Consider the following 17800-nt stretch of genomic DNA (forward strand, 5'->3'; position numbering starts at 1 on the left):
TAAGAAAAAGTAAATTACATTTTAAACAGATCTAGAGCCCTTCCTGGTTGGCTAGTCCAGGATGAGATAATAAAAACACAAGCAGATGATTTAGAATCCTTTACATTTATTGCTACAGATGTTTTACAACTTTGCATAAATGAACTTGTTAAAATCCTGACGTATGAAGCAAAAATTATATTATCAGTCCAAAACAACCATATGAGTATAAAAATTTTTAACTGCTATTTAGCTTGGTGGACTTGTGAAATCCAGTATGCAAAATCTGTTCCTAAAATGAAGTTTAATTATCTTCGGATAGTGAGAAACCTGTTAAAAACAGGTTTAAACCTTTTTAAAGTAAGTCCAGAAAAAAAAATCCTACCAGTGCAATAACTAATAAACTTGAAAACCCAATTTTCATTATGTTTTTGTAGCTGCCTACAAGCTAATTTCCCCCATACTATTTTTGGTAGAAATAATGAAACATTTATTTGAGAAAATCCAAGTGATTTTATTTTGCTCATAGATACATGTATGGTGAAATACTAGCATCACCACTTATATACAAAATCCGTTTAACACAGCAGAATATACCGGTGATTTCCTGATCAGGCAATTATGATCGGGCAGACAGACACTGATTCACCACTTCCAGTAAATGAGAGTTTTCCAAAGCAGCTGCTACACGTTCTTTATCAGCAAGCTGTTTATTAACTGTGCAGAAAAAAATACCCCCAAAAAACTGGTCAAAACATTGGTATAGAATGTCTTTTTAGAAGCATTTTACATTGCAACATAATCGCACCGTTGCTATGGTAACTCAGACTACTAATTCTGTAGATGCTAAGTGCACCACAGAGTTGTGGTCTCAAGTCAAAGCTACCATATTACCACAAGTTAAACTAGCAAGTTATTTATGATTCATCAGCAGAGAGCTGTACATGTATAGGTTCAACAGGAGAAGAAATTTACCCCTGCCTTGCCCCTTTCTGAGCCCTCCAAGCAAATCAATAATAACGTGTGAGCACAAGTTGTCCAATGAGATGTTTAAAGTAAAGTAAAAAACATTTCTAAATTTCATTATTACACATGCCTGTTCTGTAACATCCCCCAGAAGGGGCTTGGTGCATGTAAAGTCCCAGATACCGAACAATTGCTCTGCAGGTGGAAAAATGTATTTTCTCTCTAATTTTCAAGATTAGTAAAAAAAAAAAACCACACAAGAGAACACTAAAAAGCTTACCAGCATGCTCAGAGGCATGTGTTCCTGGTGTTATATGAACATCCATCTTAAAAAGCATGAAGAAAGAAAAAGGTGTCCAGTTAACAAAACATTGGAAGTTCAAAGTAAAACTATTTAATGAAGAAAATACAGCAATAACAAGACAAAACAAAAAAGACATTCTTGCCAATGCCAGATACTCTACACTGCAGCATAAAACCAGGCCTAAAATCAAGAAGCCTCAAGATCTCCCGTGCCATGCTGTAGAGGCCAGCAGGTACCTTCCCATCATAACCCCACTCACCTGTGACATGGCCATCACAGAACTGGAACTCTGCACCCATTTTTCAGTTTAGTTCCTTCCCCAATTCCTAGAGTGTTTCCCTCCCCCACCATAATACAAAAGAAAAAAGCTCCGGTTATTTTATGCTGTAAGTTAGCTAGCTGGTTTTTAAACACCATTCCTCCCTTGTGCTTTCAGAGTGATTTCATTACTCACCTTAAATCTCTCAGGCAGAGATCTGATCAATTTTACTTTGATGGACAGGCCGATTAACGTCGCCATGCTGCAGTGGGGAATCGTGGGCGTGAACTCCACTGCCACGGTGCTCTCGGCATCGTTCACCTGTTGGAAAGCAAGCAAATAATTCCTGTGTGCAAAGCTCACTGCCTTCACCCCAGCTAGCTGGAGGCACGTTGTGTGCAACACAGCTTGAAGCTGTGCTTTGCTGCTTGGGGGTTCTTCACTGCTTTAAAGACTGCTAATGCAGTAGTTAGCTAATAATAAACCTCTTCTCATGGCACAAAACCAAACAACCAAACATCCTCACACAAACAAACAACCAGAAACAAAGCAAAAGAGAACAAGAAACCTCACTTTAACTCGAACTTGCTCAACAACATTCAGCTCCTCCAGGGTGAGGGGGTGCTCAGGATCATTGATGGAGCGGATGAGATGTGTCAGGTTAAGGAAAGGGCACTGTCCTGTGTCCTGTCCCTGATCCTGATCCTGCCCTGCCCTGTCCCCCTGTCCTGTACCCTGCCCTGCCCCGGCCCGGCCTGGCCTGGCCCGGCCCTCCCGTCAGGATATCGAAGATCTCCCGGTCGTCGATAGAGTCGGGCAGCTCGTCGTCCTCCTCCCTCGCCGTCACGGGCCGCTCCCCGGAGCGGCGGTAGATGAGGGGGTTGGCGTTCTCCAGCGGCGCCCCGCCGGCCGGGCCCACCATGGCTGGAGGTGGCGGAAGGAGCCCGGCCGCCCTTCGCCGCCGCACCGGGCGGGCGGAGCCGCGCTGAGGGAGCGGGGCGGCCCCGCTGCCTGTGCGGCAGCGCCCTCGTGTGGGCAAGCGGCGTGCTGCCGCGCACAGCCCTCGTAACGGGGTTACCGCGCTGTGATCGCGCGGTAGTACATCGTCTGCTTCAGACTTTCTGCTGTATGTCTGATTTCTCCTCACAAAAAAAAAGGTGAAGTGTAAGTTTTTGTTGTTGTTGCTCAGGTGACACCTTGCTGCCTGCATCAAGTCGTAGTTATCGGTAGTAAAACACCTCAGGCTGCTGGAGGTGGCTTCCCCGATGACTAGCAGAAATAAAAGCTTGGATCCCGTGTTACTGATAAAAATATTTGTGCAATAGATGCTGGCATAGGTGTCGTAACTTCTTTGGCAGCCATTTGACACCTGTCACTAACAGGCTGTGAGGCTGAATACCAGGAACTTTTCAGTTACCACCAGTGGCTGTACAGCACATTTTATTCTGACAGCTCAACTAGCTGATTAGCTAGAGTGTCAGGTTTAGAAAGCACGCACTTTTCTCTCTGTGTCGGTATTGTTGCTGTTGTAGACAGTTCTTTCAATTCAGAATACTATAATAAAAGTGAATATTGACTTTTTTTTTCTCTTTTCCTTTGTGCTCATTTGTTCTTTAGCAGATTTAATCAATGTAAATCACTATAAATTAAATAGCAATGTATTTAATTGCTAATACATCTGATACTACATTTGTTGACTGAAAAAGGAGAGGAAAATGGTAAGAAAATGCTGGTCCAGATGGCTGAGGTGAGTAAGAGTTGTTAATTTGGGACGCACTCAGAGTTCATTTAAGCTGATTGAATCCCACTGCCTGCTTTTGTCTTTTGAGTCGGTCATTTTTACAGTGAAAGGTCATACAAGGAAGTTTTCTAGCCCATTCTTTGGAGGTTTTCGTGATCCAATACAGTATGTGGACTTCTCATTTTGGGCATCTGCATTAGACCAGCTAAGTGTTAACTTTGTATTCCATATAAAAATTGAGTGACTGAATTTGAACCAAAAGGTGATAAGAGGATAACTCATTTATATCAGATAATAGTGCTAACTCTGATTTACACTGTGAATTCATTTTCTGAGATTTATTTCAATATTTAGTCATTGAGATGAAGACAAGGGATGGAAATCTGGGTTTTAAATTAAAAGATATGTTGTGTTAGCAGAAGCTTGGGAAAATGGGATTTTATGTGTCAGAAAGCTGTTCACCTGGAAGGAGTCTCATTTTCCCTTCTTTAATATAGACCTCACCTCCTACTTATATCTTTTCATTTTCAGATTGATCTGGAACAAAAATAACTGCAACAGAAAGAATTTTCCAGAAAGACTTGAGGGAAGTATTAAAAATAAGAGGCAAGGTATGTTCTATGATGCATGTTTGCACAGTTCCGAGTGAAATCTGTGAGAAATTTTCACACATCTCCACCACTAGCACAACACAGAGACTTAGGAACTATATAAGAAATGGCACGTAGCTCTGAATTCTCTTGCACTGTAATTTTCGGATCATTTATGATCAGGATCGGGTAACAATTAGGTAAGTTACACTAAGGGATTGTATTTACATTTCGTATCAATTACAGCTCTGAAAGTGCTTAATGCAGTGTATGTTTGGAAGGGAATTTAGCTGCACTCCCTACCAAGAGGGCAGTCCTTGGGGACCTTTGTACTAATATCTTCCGTGTAAAAACAGGAAAAATATCTGGAATGCAAGTAGAGGAAAAAATGTCTCCTCAAAGCCAGATTTCTTTGTTTTATACCTTGGTTTGTAGTATAATATTTATCACTTGTGGAATAGAAGGTGAGATACAAAATCTTTTGTAACTGCTGTTGGGGAAGCAACTGCATTAACAAGTTACAGGGTAGTAGTTTTCAAAGGCAGTACATCTCTCATACTTGTGTTAGCAATCTGCAAAAGTATCCTAATAATCTCAATGCAAAAGTGACTGTTTTTGCAGGAGGAAACCATTTCTGAGATAGTTTTATGAAAACAATAAAAGGCCTTGTTTCTTAAATGGTAGAAATCAGAACATTTCTGAATTACCTGAACTATTTTGAAAATCTTTTGTTGGATGGTAAATAGAAGACGTTAATGATTTTGACAGTTACTGCTTCCTCTGAAATTGTTTTTAAGATTTATAATGTTGTACAGTGAATAAACTGTCCTACCTAGCTCCAGTTGTCATAAGCGGAGCCAGTTACGGAAATGTTTGGCAAGGGGTGTCTGTCATTGCACAAAACTTGAACAAAATTGAATAAGCTGAAATATTCTAAATAAAGGAGCTGGTAAAAAAACGCTTCACTGAAAAATCTGATAGTTATGAAGGTGCAACTTAATTATTTTTCTTATGTGTAATCTAGGACAGAATGGTGCTGAACCAGAAGTGACTATTGCGCATGGACGGCTCAGAGGAAAACAAGCAAACGTGAAGGGGACAGATAGACTTGTAAACGTTTTCCTTGGGATTCCTTTTGCAAAAGCACCAGTTGGATCCTTGAGGTTTTCCCCACCTGAACCACCTGAACCCTGGAATGGTCTGAGAGATGCAACTTCCTACCCACCACTGTGAGAGCCATTCAGTTTGTTTATATATAAGACTTGCTCATGTTTGTCAGCGTTGTGTTTATTAGCGTACAAATATCTGATTTTAAGTAAGGCACTTGGATTGACTGGTAGTGAAATACTTTGTAAGACCTGTGGGACTAGGAAGTATAAAGAATACCTGGTAAATTCCTTTATTTGGAAATCCAGTTTTCTTATTATACTATTCTGAATTAATTAATCTTTTAAAGTAAAAGTAGAGAGCTATGTTTTTTACAGTTGACACCTCTAACTGTATATAAATAACACAAAGTTGAAGCACCATGTGGAAATTCAGTCTGATAAAGAAAATGTGTTTTGTTTATCATTGTTACATCGTTGGTATTGCAGTTTTATTACTAATAGTCACACTTTCTTTCTTTTGTAAAGATGTCCTCAAGATCTGGCCATGTTGAAAAAAGCTGAAAAAAATTATCAAGAAAAACACATTCCATTCCAAACTTCTGAGGACTGTTTGTATCTAAATGTTTACAGCCCTGCTGGTTCAGACAAGAAGGACAAATTACCTGTACGTAAACCTATTGTGCAAACTTGTGTTGTACAAAGTTTGCATCTAATCATGGCTCCTAAATTGCTTAATTGCTTTTGAAAATATTATTCTCCGTTAGTAAGAATAATATTATACAAAATTCACAGTCCACCAACTTAAAATTCGGTTCCCATTGACCTTCAGAGGTTAGAAGTTCCTAATTCTTTGATGTTGTCTCCCCCTTTCAAATGAAATCTGCCAAGCAATTTATAAAAGTATGTCTTACCCTTTTCTCTCGAAGGTAATGGTATGGATCCATGGAGGCAATTTTGTATTTGGTGGTGCTTCTAGGTATGATGGTTCTGCACTATCAGCCTATGAGAATGTCGTGGTAGTAATAATTCAGTACAGACTTGGACTGCTTGGATTCTTCTGGTAAGATGACCTGATCCACTTTTTACTAAACACTTTCTATCTTGTGTAAAGCATGGATAATTTTGTTTTCTAAATTGACTGAACTTGTACACCAGCTTCCCACTGGTACAGTGGTTTAAGTGTATGCAGTTAACTGAAATCCGGACATGAGGTCATTAAGAACGTAGTCCTTAAATTCCATTTGCATTGCCATTTGAATACAGCCTACTACCAAATCATAGTTGGGCTTATTTGTTTCTCCATAGGGTTTTCCATTTTGCCATTAACTCTGTCCATCGGTGCATAAAACAAAAAATCATATAATGTAAAGGCCAGGTATCCATCTGTGCATGGATGAACAATAGAGGTCAGTAAATAAGTGGTCTTACATCTGACTATGAAGGGCTTTAGATCAGTAAATACAGATCTCTCCTTGGCCAAATAGGGCACTTCGCACAAACTGTAAATTGTTAGGGTTAATATTGTCTGGTATTAGAAGAACTATTACTTTTCCTGAGAAGTTAGCTTATACTGCTTTTCTTTCAGTACTGGTGATGAACATGCTCGTGGGAACTGGGCTCTTTTGGATCAAGTAGCAGCTCTTCATTGGATCCAAGAAAATATTGAACAATTTGGTGGAGATCCAGGATCTGTCACACTCTTTGGTGTATCTGCAGGATCTTGCTCTGTTTATGCACATGTAAGCATGCAATAGATATACTAAAAAGTAAAGTCTTAAAAAAAATCTTCAGTAGTAAACTCAACTGGTGTAACATTTAATGCTTATTCCAGTTTTTGAAAATAAAATTAGTAGCACATTGCTGTAAGTCTTGACACTTTTTCTGTAAGCATATAAAAGTGTTTATTTCCCCACTGAACGCAGCAATCTAGTTGGGCAAGAAGTCATGGGATAAGGACCATTATGTAGTATAAATACTTTCTGTTCTTCCCTTTTTGGCAGATTATGTCTCCTTTGTCTAAGGGTCTCTTTCATAAAGCAATATCAGAGAGTGGAATTCTAATCCCCCCTAATAAAAATATACTTCTTTCAGCAGATCTTAAGGTAAGCTCATTTTTGCATTTTAAAGTCGTTGTAACATAAAATATTTCTTATATCCGATTCTTTCCTTAAAAGAAAAAGAGGAAAATCTGATTGCATATTGTGCAAAAAAGTTGATCTAAATTTATTTTCAAGGCATATCTATAGATACATAGTTTAGCACTAAGTAAGTTTTTAATTCAAACAGTCCATTTATTTTCAATCTTACCATGGTCATTTGGTGTTAGAAATAGATTGTATGGTTATGTGATTATAATGTCTGTGGGTAGATTTAAGTATTTTCAATTACACACATGCCCAGCTAGGCATATACCCATTTTCATGCATACTGTCACTTATACAGTGACTGTGGAATTTATTATGGGAAGTTTAGTTAGAATCTAGAAGAGGTACTCGATTTTTATTCAGCTATGGTCTTTTATGGAGGGCTTTTACTTCAAATAAAGACCATCAAAACAACAATAAAAAAGCCTTGAAATTAAATTCCTCTGTAAAAGTATCTTTGTATTTCTCTTCCTGAACCAGTAGTCAGTAATAATGTCAAAATCACAAGCTGATTCTCTGAATTTTCTTATTTGATTTATGTCACAACTTAGTATTATCTCAACAGCAAGGTTTGTTATAGAACAATGAATGGAAATATAGCAAGAAAGAGTACACAGGAATGGTTTGACTTCATGATCTAATTGTAGTATTTCTAGGAAAATAAAGTGCTTCAAGATCTATCAATCTCACCTAAACTAGGCTTTATTTAAAGCTGCTAATAGTACTGAGTATAATAATTTTCTGCATATAAATTCCTCAAAGACTACCTCATAGCTAACAGTTCTTGTCTTTGTTAATAACTTTCAGAAAATTGCAAGTATATTTAAGTGTGAGACTAGTAGTTCACTTTCACTCATAAACTGCTTGAGGAATCAAGAAGCAATGGATATTATCTCTAACAGTACGGTAGGTAAAATTTTACTTACAGATTTTTTTAATGGCACACTTGTGGTTCATCTTCTGAATGGAGTTAATAATTGGCCTGTTCCAAAGTTTGTTTTTCTGAATTTTTGTTAAAGTACACCCTATATATTCAAATAATTTCACAGAGTATTTTTTCAGAATTTTTAATGAAGCACCTGTAAAGTTGTGAGCAAGACTTGAGCACACATTTCAATGCTAGTCGGAAACAGAACAGGATCAGGAAATGGTTAAATTGCTCCTTAACATGCCAAAACCAGGCTAGCATTTCATACTCCTCTGCAAAACTCTAAATGTATGTTACAGTGGCTGTATATACCTAGATTTCTGAAAGTTCTTTTTTGCATTTGGAACATTAAATGTGGATGTTTTATTATGTGTTTTGAAGGAAACAGGAAAATACTATTGACAAGTAATTTGATATTTTTTTTTCTGCTCATTCAGGAAATCAAGCTTCTACCCTTAGTTTTGGATGGAGTATTCCTTCATAAGTCGCCTGAAGAGATATTGACTGGAAAGGAGTTTCATACGGTCCCACTGATGATAGGAGTCACCAACAATGAATTTGGCTGGAACATTAGATCTGTAATTTAATGTCTATTCTTCATTTTTTGGAATGTTTGTATTAACAGATGCAGGCAACTCTGAGAAGAGTAGGTGAGGTGTTCGCTGGTAGGATACCTTTTATGTATGCATTGTTGAAAATATATACAAGGTCAATTTTGCTTGAGTTATGATTCTGTGGTGACCCAGAACCAGCTGGTCACAAAACAGTGAGATGGGCTCCATCCTGCTAGCTGAACTATATGAACATCCTTGGATCTTCAATATTATACACTATTTTCTCTTCCTAAAATCATCCAGGCAGAGGAAGGAAAAATAATGCAGCAGTCAAGAGTTTATTCTTCATAGAAAAATAAAAAGAATTATTTCCCCCACAACAAACACACAATATAAAAGATTGATACACAGGACATTTAAAATGCTACAGTGATCACTGTAAGCAGCTTACCCCTTATGTCCTGAACTCTGATGACTGCTGGTTATTTCATTGCCCCTGTGTTCCTTGTTATCAGGTAGAAAGACCATTTGGCTGAAAATCTCAGATGGGAACAGAGGATGGGGTTAACGTGGGTGTCCATCCTACTCTCAGTGCATAAATTCTTTTGCACACAAATTCCATGGGTGACTCCAAGAGAGCAGTTGCTATACAGTGCAGCAAATCGCAGGGGGTGGATTTGTGAATTTTCTTTATAATATGATGCTTCAAAAATCAACACCAGCAGTTAGAATAAAGTGGAGTAAAGTTGTTTCAATATTGAAAACTTTGGAGAAGTTGAATGGCTGCCATAACATTATTTTTTTCTGTGCAGACGTCACCAATACCAGGTTTGAAGGAAGTGAAAGATAAAAAATCAATCACTTCAACATTAGAGCTTCTACTACCAATGATGGTAAGAATTGTTGTACTAATCCAAATTAAGATGTAAAACCTCTTTTTAATGCATGTACCAGATTTGTGAAATTTAGTATTCTCTAATTTCCTGGTTGAGCCGTATTTTACTAGGGCTCGAGGTAACATTATGCTTTGAGGAGAGTCCCAGCAAAGCTGACAGGACTGCAGTGTATGGAGCTAATCAGAAATAGGATTGAGTCAGACCTAGTTTTTGGGAAATACGCTTTTTCTTCTAGACCTCAGAACCAACGTTTTTACGTTATGTATTTGTTTGTAGGATTATGGTAATAGTACCCCTAATCCTACAGTAGTTGATGTCTAATTGCCTAGCAGATGGGTTTCAGGTCAGGATTTTTCAATAAATTAAATGTAGCTTTTAAAATAGTTTTCAAAAATACTTTGCACTCCTTGCTTTGAAATGTATCATTCAAGCAGTTAAATTGTAACACTAACAACTTAAGCTATGTTTAGAGATCCTGTTGGTCTTGCTCTGCAGTCTAATAGAATCATAGGATCATTTATTCAGTTTTGGGCCCCTCTCTACAAGAAGGTCACACGTCAAGGTGCTGGAGCATGTCCAGAGAAGGGCAACAAAGCTGGTTAAGGGTCTAGAGAACAAGTATTATGAGGAGTAGCTGTGGGAGCTGGGTTTGATTAGCTTAGAGAAAAGGAAGCTCAGGGGAGACCTTATCGCACTCCATAATTACCTGTGGAGTAAAGGTAAAGGAAGCTATGGTGAGGTGGGGATCATTCTCTTCTCCCAAGCACTAAATGATAAGGACCTTAAGTTGTGCCAGGGGAGTTTTAGTTTGGATATTTGAAAAAACTTCTTAACTGAAAGGGTTGTGAAGTATTGGAACAGGCCGCCCAGGGAACTAGTTGAGTCACCATCCCTAGAGGTCTTCAAAATTGTGTAGATGCAGTGCTTAGTGACATGGTTTAACAGTGGACTTGGCAGTGCTAGGTTAAAGGTTGGACCAGAATAGTCAACACAGCTTTCAAGGACACAACTTGCTTTTGTAATTCCTCTCTTATCTTCTGAAGAAAAGAGATGCCAAAGGCATTATCAATATGGAGGAAATTCCAAGCTTCTGGAGCTTCATGGTTTCCTACAGAGTTTTAACCCATATAAATCTGTTGTAAACTTGACCTGAGGTTTGTTGTGTTGTTTTGTTTTGTTTCACAGGAAGTCTAAACAGGTTTTATTTGCCATCATACTTTCCCATCAATGTGGGTACTACCCTGCATTTTTGTGCCTTTGCAGAATCTCTGAAGTTTAAAAGATGACATTTTTAGATTGATATTTTTTCTGGTTGCTTCTTGTTCCACCTTTTTCTCTTAGGATTTACCAGCAGAGTTATTGCCTATGATAATGGATGAGTATCTGGGAAACATAGATGATCCTGCTGAGCTACGGGACCAATTTCTCGACTTGCTGGGGGATGTAGGATTTGTCGTGCCATCCATTAAAGCACTGAATTATCACAAGGGTGAGCTAGTGAATTCTAGCTAGTGGGCAGTCTCAAAATAGTACATTCAAACCTCTTTCTGCATGCTAGATGAAGCAATATCAAGAAAATCCTGTCGTGTAGGCAGCCCTTCTTGAAATTCCCACAGGGAACTTTGAGAGTGAAGAGTGATTTAGGTGTGCAGGACCATGGCAAGCAAGTGACACCTTTACCTTTGTACTAGTGTCTTGGACTTGTGTTCATACTCACAATATATTGAGAGCAGAGCATGATAACACAGGTACATGGTTTCTAAGTGAAGTACACAAGCTTAAAAAATAATTTAAAATAATAAAAAATAAAGGAACCAGGACTGTCTTTTGGCCCAATGCTACATGGGAAATCAGCAGCTCTGTAGTCGAGATTTTAGGGTATTTAAGTGTAGGCAAGCCATTCCAAAATATCCAGAACTGGAAAATAATTGGATTTTACTTTGTTTTCTATAGGTATTCCTGGGATGATTTTTCATTTTCTTAATGCTGTACATTCTTCATTTTGAATTAAAAGTAAAAATACATGTTTGAGTGTAATGTTACATTTAGAAATGTGCCGGGTCACCTATAAAGCTTTGGGCGTACTGAAAGGAATATTTTAAGCAGCCGATGTGAGATATAATTTATGCACCTCTCCTCTAATACTCTAAGTGTTACATATTCTAGAGTCTGGAGCTCCTACATACTTCTTTGAATATCAGCATCGGCCCACAGCATACTGGGATATTAAACCAGAGTATGTGAAAGCTGATCATGGAGATGAAGTTGGCTTTGTCTTTGGAGGACCATATCTGGCAGGTGATATAGGCCTACGCGGTAAGGAATGGAACATCATTGTTCATTTCTAAATTACCCACATAATACTGACATTATTTGGCATTGCTACTTCCATTTCAATCAGACTAAAGTGCACATATTAGTAGTGAGACCAAAGTATAACCCTTTTTCCTTTGTTTGATTTTGCTTAATGTTAGTTTACTGTCTTCACCATTCTTTATCACATACAGACTGTTGTTTCTGGACCACAAGAAGTTATGTATGCTGTAAACAATTTAGCAAATAATGATGTTTTCTAGCAAATTTTCTGTCATTATACTGGCACTGTTTGTGAATTTGCCAAATAGTTTTGGTTGAAAAACAAATCAAGGGTAAGATCAGTTAAGCTGGCAGGGAATTAGCAAGGTACTCACGAAATTTCCCATGAAATCCGACTGCCTGTCAGGGCCCAGAGAATGGGGTATGATCTATTTGCAGAGTGTTCCAGCTTGTGTTGATCAGAGCGAGGCCGAGACTCCAGTGTTTCACTTCCACATGAAAATATAATAGTTAGGTTAAAGACTATTTTCTACCATGACTCATTAACATTTAATCATTTTATCCAACATGGAACTGGTCTGTTGAGGAAGGATTAAGGGTGTACTCCCAAAATTACATGTGCTTGAGCAATTTGGGCATTCTTATAGGAAATGTGGACTCTGGTTCCTTCAGGAAGAATCCCATGTTGCCACAGGCCAAATGAATGTGCTAATCACTAAACAGTTGAATAAAAAATGCCATGTCCTCAGGAATGTTACAAATCCAGCACTTTCCTTTAATTTCATATGTCTAAAGCAATAATATTCAGAATGGAGTCTTTTCTTTCTCATGATACAGATTTTCTTATTCTGAAAAAGAAACACAAAAATATTTTAAGTGAATTCACCATTTATTTTTCTGCTTTTATTTTTTTCCATTTTCACGGTAGTTCATAGTCTTTTTCAAAGTCCACATAAATGAAAGCATTTCCTTTTACTCCACTGAACTTTGGAGCAACCCAGCTATGTTGTAAAAAGTATTCATTAATCTGTTACTAGAGCTTTTTGATTTTGCTTGTATTTTGTGTCTGTTTATTACTTATGAGTTCCTATACTAGAGAAAACTATACACTTCTTTTTCTATTTGCCCAACTTTACTGAAAGCATTAAAATATCAAATATTTTTCATGATATGTTGAGTTGTATTTAACATTAAACACAGTAACTAAACTTGCTTTCACAGAATTGATAGGAGAGGACATATGAGTAAGTACTTTTAGATTAATATTCTTAAAATATCGAGATGTGGAATGACATCCTTTTGGATCAGAATGAAGAAACCTTGCCTAGTCACAGTCTAAATAACAGATGAAATTTCAGTCCCACTACACTAGGATGAGATCTATGAAACTAAACCACGTGGCCCATTTCTTGAGTTGTAATGGGACTTGGAAGAGATGGATTTATTCTTTTTTTCCAGTTATGCTTCTGGTTTCCTGGAAGGGTACAGACAAATTGCTCTGTTTCCTTGTATCTAAACTCCCCTATTTGTAGAATAAGGGTAATAATGCTGACCTCATTCATAAAAAGTGCTGAAATCTCCTAATGATTGCTGGATTACTAATACATTTCAGGTGTGGTGCTTTTGATGTAACCAGGAAATTTTGTCAAGACCAACATATTCACAGACTGAAATGCTGCTTGTGTAGCAACACGGTTTTGATTTTTGCCTCCTATAATAATTGTTTTACATTTTGTTTCTCAGATGAAGCTACAGAGGAAGAAAAAAACCTTAGCAAAACGCTAATGAAGTACTGGGCTAACTTTGCTCGAAATGGGTGAGAATGAGATTCATGACAGATAATATTACAAAAGTAATTTAGCTACTTTGTACTGACTCCCTAGTGAATCAGTTGTGTTGTTCTTTCATTCTTAATTGCTGTGATTGAATTCCCCAGTGGACTGGAGAGGGTATTCACTCTTTCTTTCTTATCATTTACAGAGATCCTAATGGGGAAGGTTTGGTTGAATGGCCATCTTATAACCTAAATGAAGAATACTTGCAGATAAACCTAAAACAAAAGAAAGCCAGAAAGTTGAAGGAAAAGAAGGTAGACTTCTGGAAAAAGATGATGTTTGAACAGACAAATAACAAAAGAATGGAAAACAGGAAGGTTAATTCAGAGTTATAATTTATAGTTTAAACATACATAATAGGCATACTATTAGGATAGCAAAAGAAATTACTTCAAATATTTTTGAGGATAAGATAATGTGTCCATTCCTTTCACGTTATCTTCACAGTTGTCATATTTATGATTATTCACTGTAATAATTCCAATGGGCCTATTTCCACTTTGTGATACTTTAATTTTTCCTGGGTTCATGTCCACAACAGAAGCCTCACTTATTAAATGTAGTTACCAGATTTCCCTGCTGCTTAGGTTTTCCTATCGCTTTGCCATGATTGAAGAGGGAATGTAGCAGCAACTTGTTTTAATAAAGTTAAATCAGTAAAGACCAGATTTGGAAGTAAAACTGTCTTTGTTACATCAAGTGTATCAGTGGTGTTACAAAAGTTTTGGTCTGATTCACATACACAAACATCCTCTGTGAAGAAAAAATGAAACTAAATAAGTACTCCTCTATAAATCGGTTTTACAACTGAGATAGTTTGTTTCTGACTGTTGTGATACATAGTCTGTTACAGTAGTGCAGTGCTGGAATTAAGACTCCTCTCAAATGTTAGAAAAGAGAAAAATAATCTCTACTACCTCCATTATTTTCCTTCTAAATTTAGCAATAACTACTTTAGAAGGATCAGCTGTGGTAACATAAAGTGTAAGCTTTCTGTCTTTTCCTTGGTTCTTTACATTGTGCACCAGGCTGTTCTCTGTGCCTCCAGTCAGTTCCAGGTTCTCTGCACAGGTCACAGGCCTTCATTACTAGCACTGGAGAGAGATTCATTTACCATAATTATTCCAGTGCTCTTACCAGTTGATATGCTCATGGACTGCCAAGAACAAGTCTTAACACATCATTTCAGTGCAAAGATCTTCTATGCCATGTCATGTTGCTTCCTATGTCTGACCCCTAGGCTGCTCCAGATATCCCAGCCATATTCCTGACCATACTGCTACCTCCCAGCAGCATTATGCAGCACAGTAGATCCTACAGGGATGTCCACACATTTGCCCACCCCACCCCACCCTTTCTTTAATCTGTATCTCTGGAATAATTTAAGATCATTCCCAGCTAGTCTAGTCATGTCTTACAGTAACTACCTGGACATCCCTTCTTTCTGAATGACTTTATTGGAATAAATAGGGTGGGGTTTCCTATGTCGTTCTGCCCACGTTCTGTTGCCAGTCAGAATTCAGGAGATCAGGTTAGACTGTTAGCATAACTGCTGTTTTGGTAAGTGAGAATTCCTGGTAAGAATCTGTCCATTGTCCTTTGTTTTAGCTAAAGTGTTTTGTGAAGGGAATATAATCTCAAAGTAGTCTTGAAAGATTTTAATTGTACACATAGTTCCCCTGAGGGGCTGTACCCTTCCCTTTAAAAGGAGACAAACAGGCAGCATTGTATGTATATGTACAGAATATATGCTTGTGTTGTACGCTGCATGCAGACATGTGCAGTGGAACTGACTTTTTACATACAGGCACAGCACTAAAATAACTTACACTGGAAAATGTGAAGAGATTTTATTCCAATCTGCTTAGGGGTGAGTGCTCTGAAAATCTGTCCCATCCCAGAAATATTCTGGTGAGAGATTACCATGTGCTAAAGAGAAAGTGGTACAGCTGTGAAAGCTCTAGCTTCATAGACTATAGCTCTAAGTTTTACATGTTCCAGCTTCATTTAGTCTTCATCGGGGATGAGTTTTAAAAAAATAAAAATAAACTGACCCTGTTTTAAATGCATGTTTAAACATTTCTACCCTACATACTTGAAGCAAAATGTGTTTCTGAGCTCTTTTTTTTTTTTTAATTGTGGGCCTATAAATGTGGTATTTGTCTCTATTTTTCTGTTATTGAAATCAAGACAGGTAGCAATGCATTAATGTATAAAGAGGCAAATGTCATCATATGGCAGGATTTTTCTGGCTTGGTCCCTGACTTGTGCATTGCTCACTGATTGAGGGTAAGCTGCAAAATATTCTTTCTTAAAATTAAATGCAAAGCAGACTTCAAAAATTCCACTTGCCAGGTACATAGCACTGTCTCCAGATTCCCAAATTTAGTAGTCTATATCACTAGAGTAAGGATTTCCGCATTTGCAGAGATATGTCCTGTTTGTAGATCCATACAAAGGTCTGTAGCCAAGGTGGTAAAGATCTAAAATCCCATTTGTTTATTTTGTCATGTAAATCAGGTCATCACAGTTCACAGATAGCATTTTGCACTGGTAGTAATTTCCGGATGGCTGCTACCTTTGGCCTTCAAGTTGTATATCTCTGGGACCATGGATGGGATATGAGCTGAGACAGTTTGCAGGATGGGTACTTGAGCAAGGAAGAGTAGAACAATGAAAGATTGAAGAGTAAATCTTGGAAAATAGAATCGTAAATGAAGGGTGAATATAAAGGGAAAGCAAATTGTAAAGGGCAGGCTTTTAGAAAACCAGAAAGAGCAGAAGATAGAAAATAAATTATTTATGGAAATTCGTAAGATTTGTTTCAGCAAAAGGAAAGAGCAATGAGCAGATTGCACTGTGTTTGGCTTTGTAGCAATGGACTCCTCCTGTAGTTTGTGGGTTACAAGTAGTTGAGGCATGCATGCTCTTCAGGATGGAAGCCAAGTGTTGCAAGCAGGGATTCTTGTAGCTTCACCTTGCACTGAAACAGTTTACCCATGCTAGGAACCAAAGCAGTCCAAGGACATTCTGAGAGAACATGCAACAGTATTCAACCAGGCAAACAGGAGAGCAGAGTTTACTACTACAGAGTACTCCTGCCCTTTGCTTCCAGGAAACCTTTATCACACAAATAAGGTAGGAGGTAGTTTATGCTAAAGTCCATTACTTGCAGTCCAGGTGTCTGTTTCCATTCATTGCCTTTAACGGTGCATATGTGGATCAATACAGTACGGACTTTACGTTCATAACAGTACAGACTAATGCCAGCCCAGTTTTCATGGCATGAACTTTACTCTTGAGAAACAATACAGGAAAAAAAGACTCTCAAAGGACATTTATAAAACTGTAAAAATTCTACAATGAAGTTACAGTCCACATTATTTACTTAGAAGCTCAAATGTGTTATCCCATTTGCCAGTGTATACTTGCACTAACCCTACATTCCGAAACAGCTGATAAGCCATCTAGCATTGGCATTAACAGTGTAGCGGCTGCATCACAGAGCTGCTGTAGTACAGAGGGCAAAAGTCTTCTGATAACGGAGTAAATGCTTAGGATAATTAGTATGCATTGAATATACACATCTGAAACAAGCTGCCAATAGTTTGCACCCTGAGCAGTCCAGTTTAAAGTTGCCTGGATTTACCTACATGAGCTGTGAATCACACCTGTCCAGACCAACTTAGATACTAGAGTAAAGCATCTCTTCAGAGTGCCTGAACACAGCCTGAGCACACAGGACCACTACACGCTTAACATACGTGCTCAACTAATGTAATGACTGTGGGTCTTAGGACACACGTAGCTGAAACAAAGGTACGGGCACTAAGATAATGTTTAGAAATGCTGTCTCAGACAACTGAGAATTATGATGCCATAGAATTACAAAATAGGCTTTCTGGAACAAGAGCTACTGACTCTTGCCAAAAAAAAAAAAAAAAAAAAAAAGCAAAGCAAGGAAACATAGAACAAACACAACCACCTAGTTACATAGTAGATAATCTCTTTTACTGATAATTTCTTTTATTTCTATTCATCTATGTCTTGCCTTTTTTTCATATCACACCTGGGTGACAGGCATGAGTTCACATGGAAGTCTCTAAACGCTCCTGATTTCTTCATAGGGATTAAATGTGTGGTTACTACCCAAATCCTTTAATATTGCTCCCATAGTAC

At 37.9% G+C, this 17800-nt stretch overlaps 2 protein-coding genes across 4 annotated transcripts; one reads left to right on the forward strand and one right to left on the reverse strand.

Annotated features, from left to right (window-relative positions):
* Positions 1-468: 468 nt before the first annotated feature.
* On the reverse strand, positions 469-2733 carry CIAO2B (cytosolic iron-sulfur assembly component 2B). The gene is made up of 5 exons (XM_067004188.1): positions 2293-2733; positions 2082-2159; positions 1704-1829; positions 1226-1271; positions 469-696 (listed from the first exon to the last, which is right to left on the reverse strand). The coding sequence occupies exons 1-5, from the start codon at positions 2716-2718 to the stop codon at positions 599-601; spliced, it is 774 nt and encodes a 257-aa protein (XP_066860289.1). The 5' UTR covers positions 2719-2733; the 3' UTR covers positions 469-598.
* On the forward strand, positions 2536-14287 carry LOC106033299 (fatty acyl-CoA hydrolase precursor, medium chain-like). 3 transcript variants are annotated; one of them, XM_013176725.3, is made up of 14 exons: positions 2536-2665; positions 3781-3860; positions 4864-5068; positions 5474-5612; positions 5875-6008; positions 6534-6687; positions 6949-7050; positions 7900-7998; positions 8458-8598; positions 9387-9467; positions 10812-10959; positions 11637-11786; positions 13530-13602; positions 13767-14287. In XM_013176725.3, exons 1-14 carry the CDS (start codon positions 2637-2639, stop codon positions 13954-13956), a joined length of 1725 nt encoding a protein of 574 aa, XP_013032179.1. In that variant the 5' UTR covers positions 2536-2636; the 3' UTR covers positions 13957-14287. The 3 variants fall into 3 exon arrangements, with proteins under 3 accessions (XP_013032179.1, XP_013032177.1, XP_013032180.2); XM_013176723.3 differs by lacking the exon at positions 2536-2665 and adding an exon at positions 2826-3255; XM_013176726.3 differs by lacking the exons at positions 2536-2665; positions 3781-3860 and adding an exon at positions 4174-4303.
* Positions 14288-17800: the final 3513 nt, after the last annotated feature.

The sequence above is a fragment of the Anser cygnoides genome, chromosome 12 (assembly GCF_040182565.1).
Source record: "Anser cygnoides isolate HZ-2024a breed goose chromosome 12, Taihu_goose_T2T_genome, whole genome shotgun sequence".
NCBI lineage: Eukaryota > Metazoa > Chordata > Aves > Anseriformes > Anatidae > Anser > Anser cygnoides.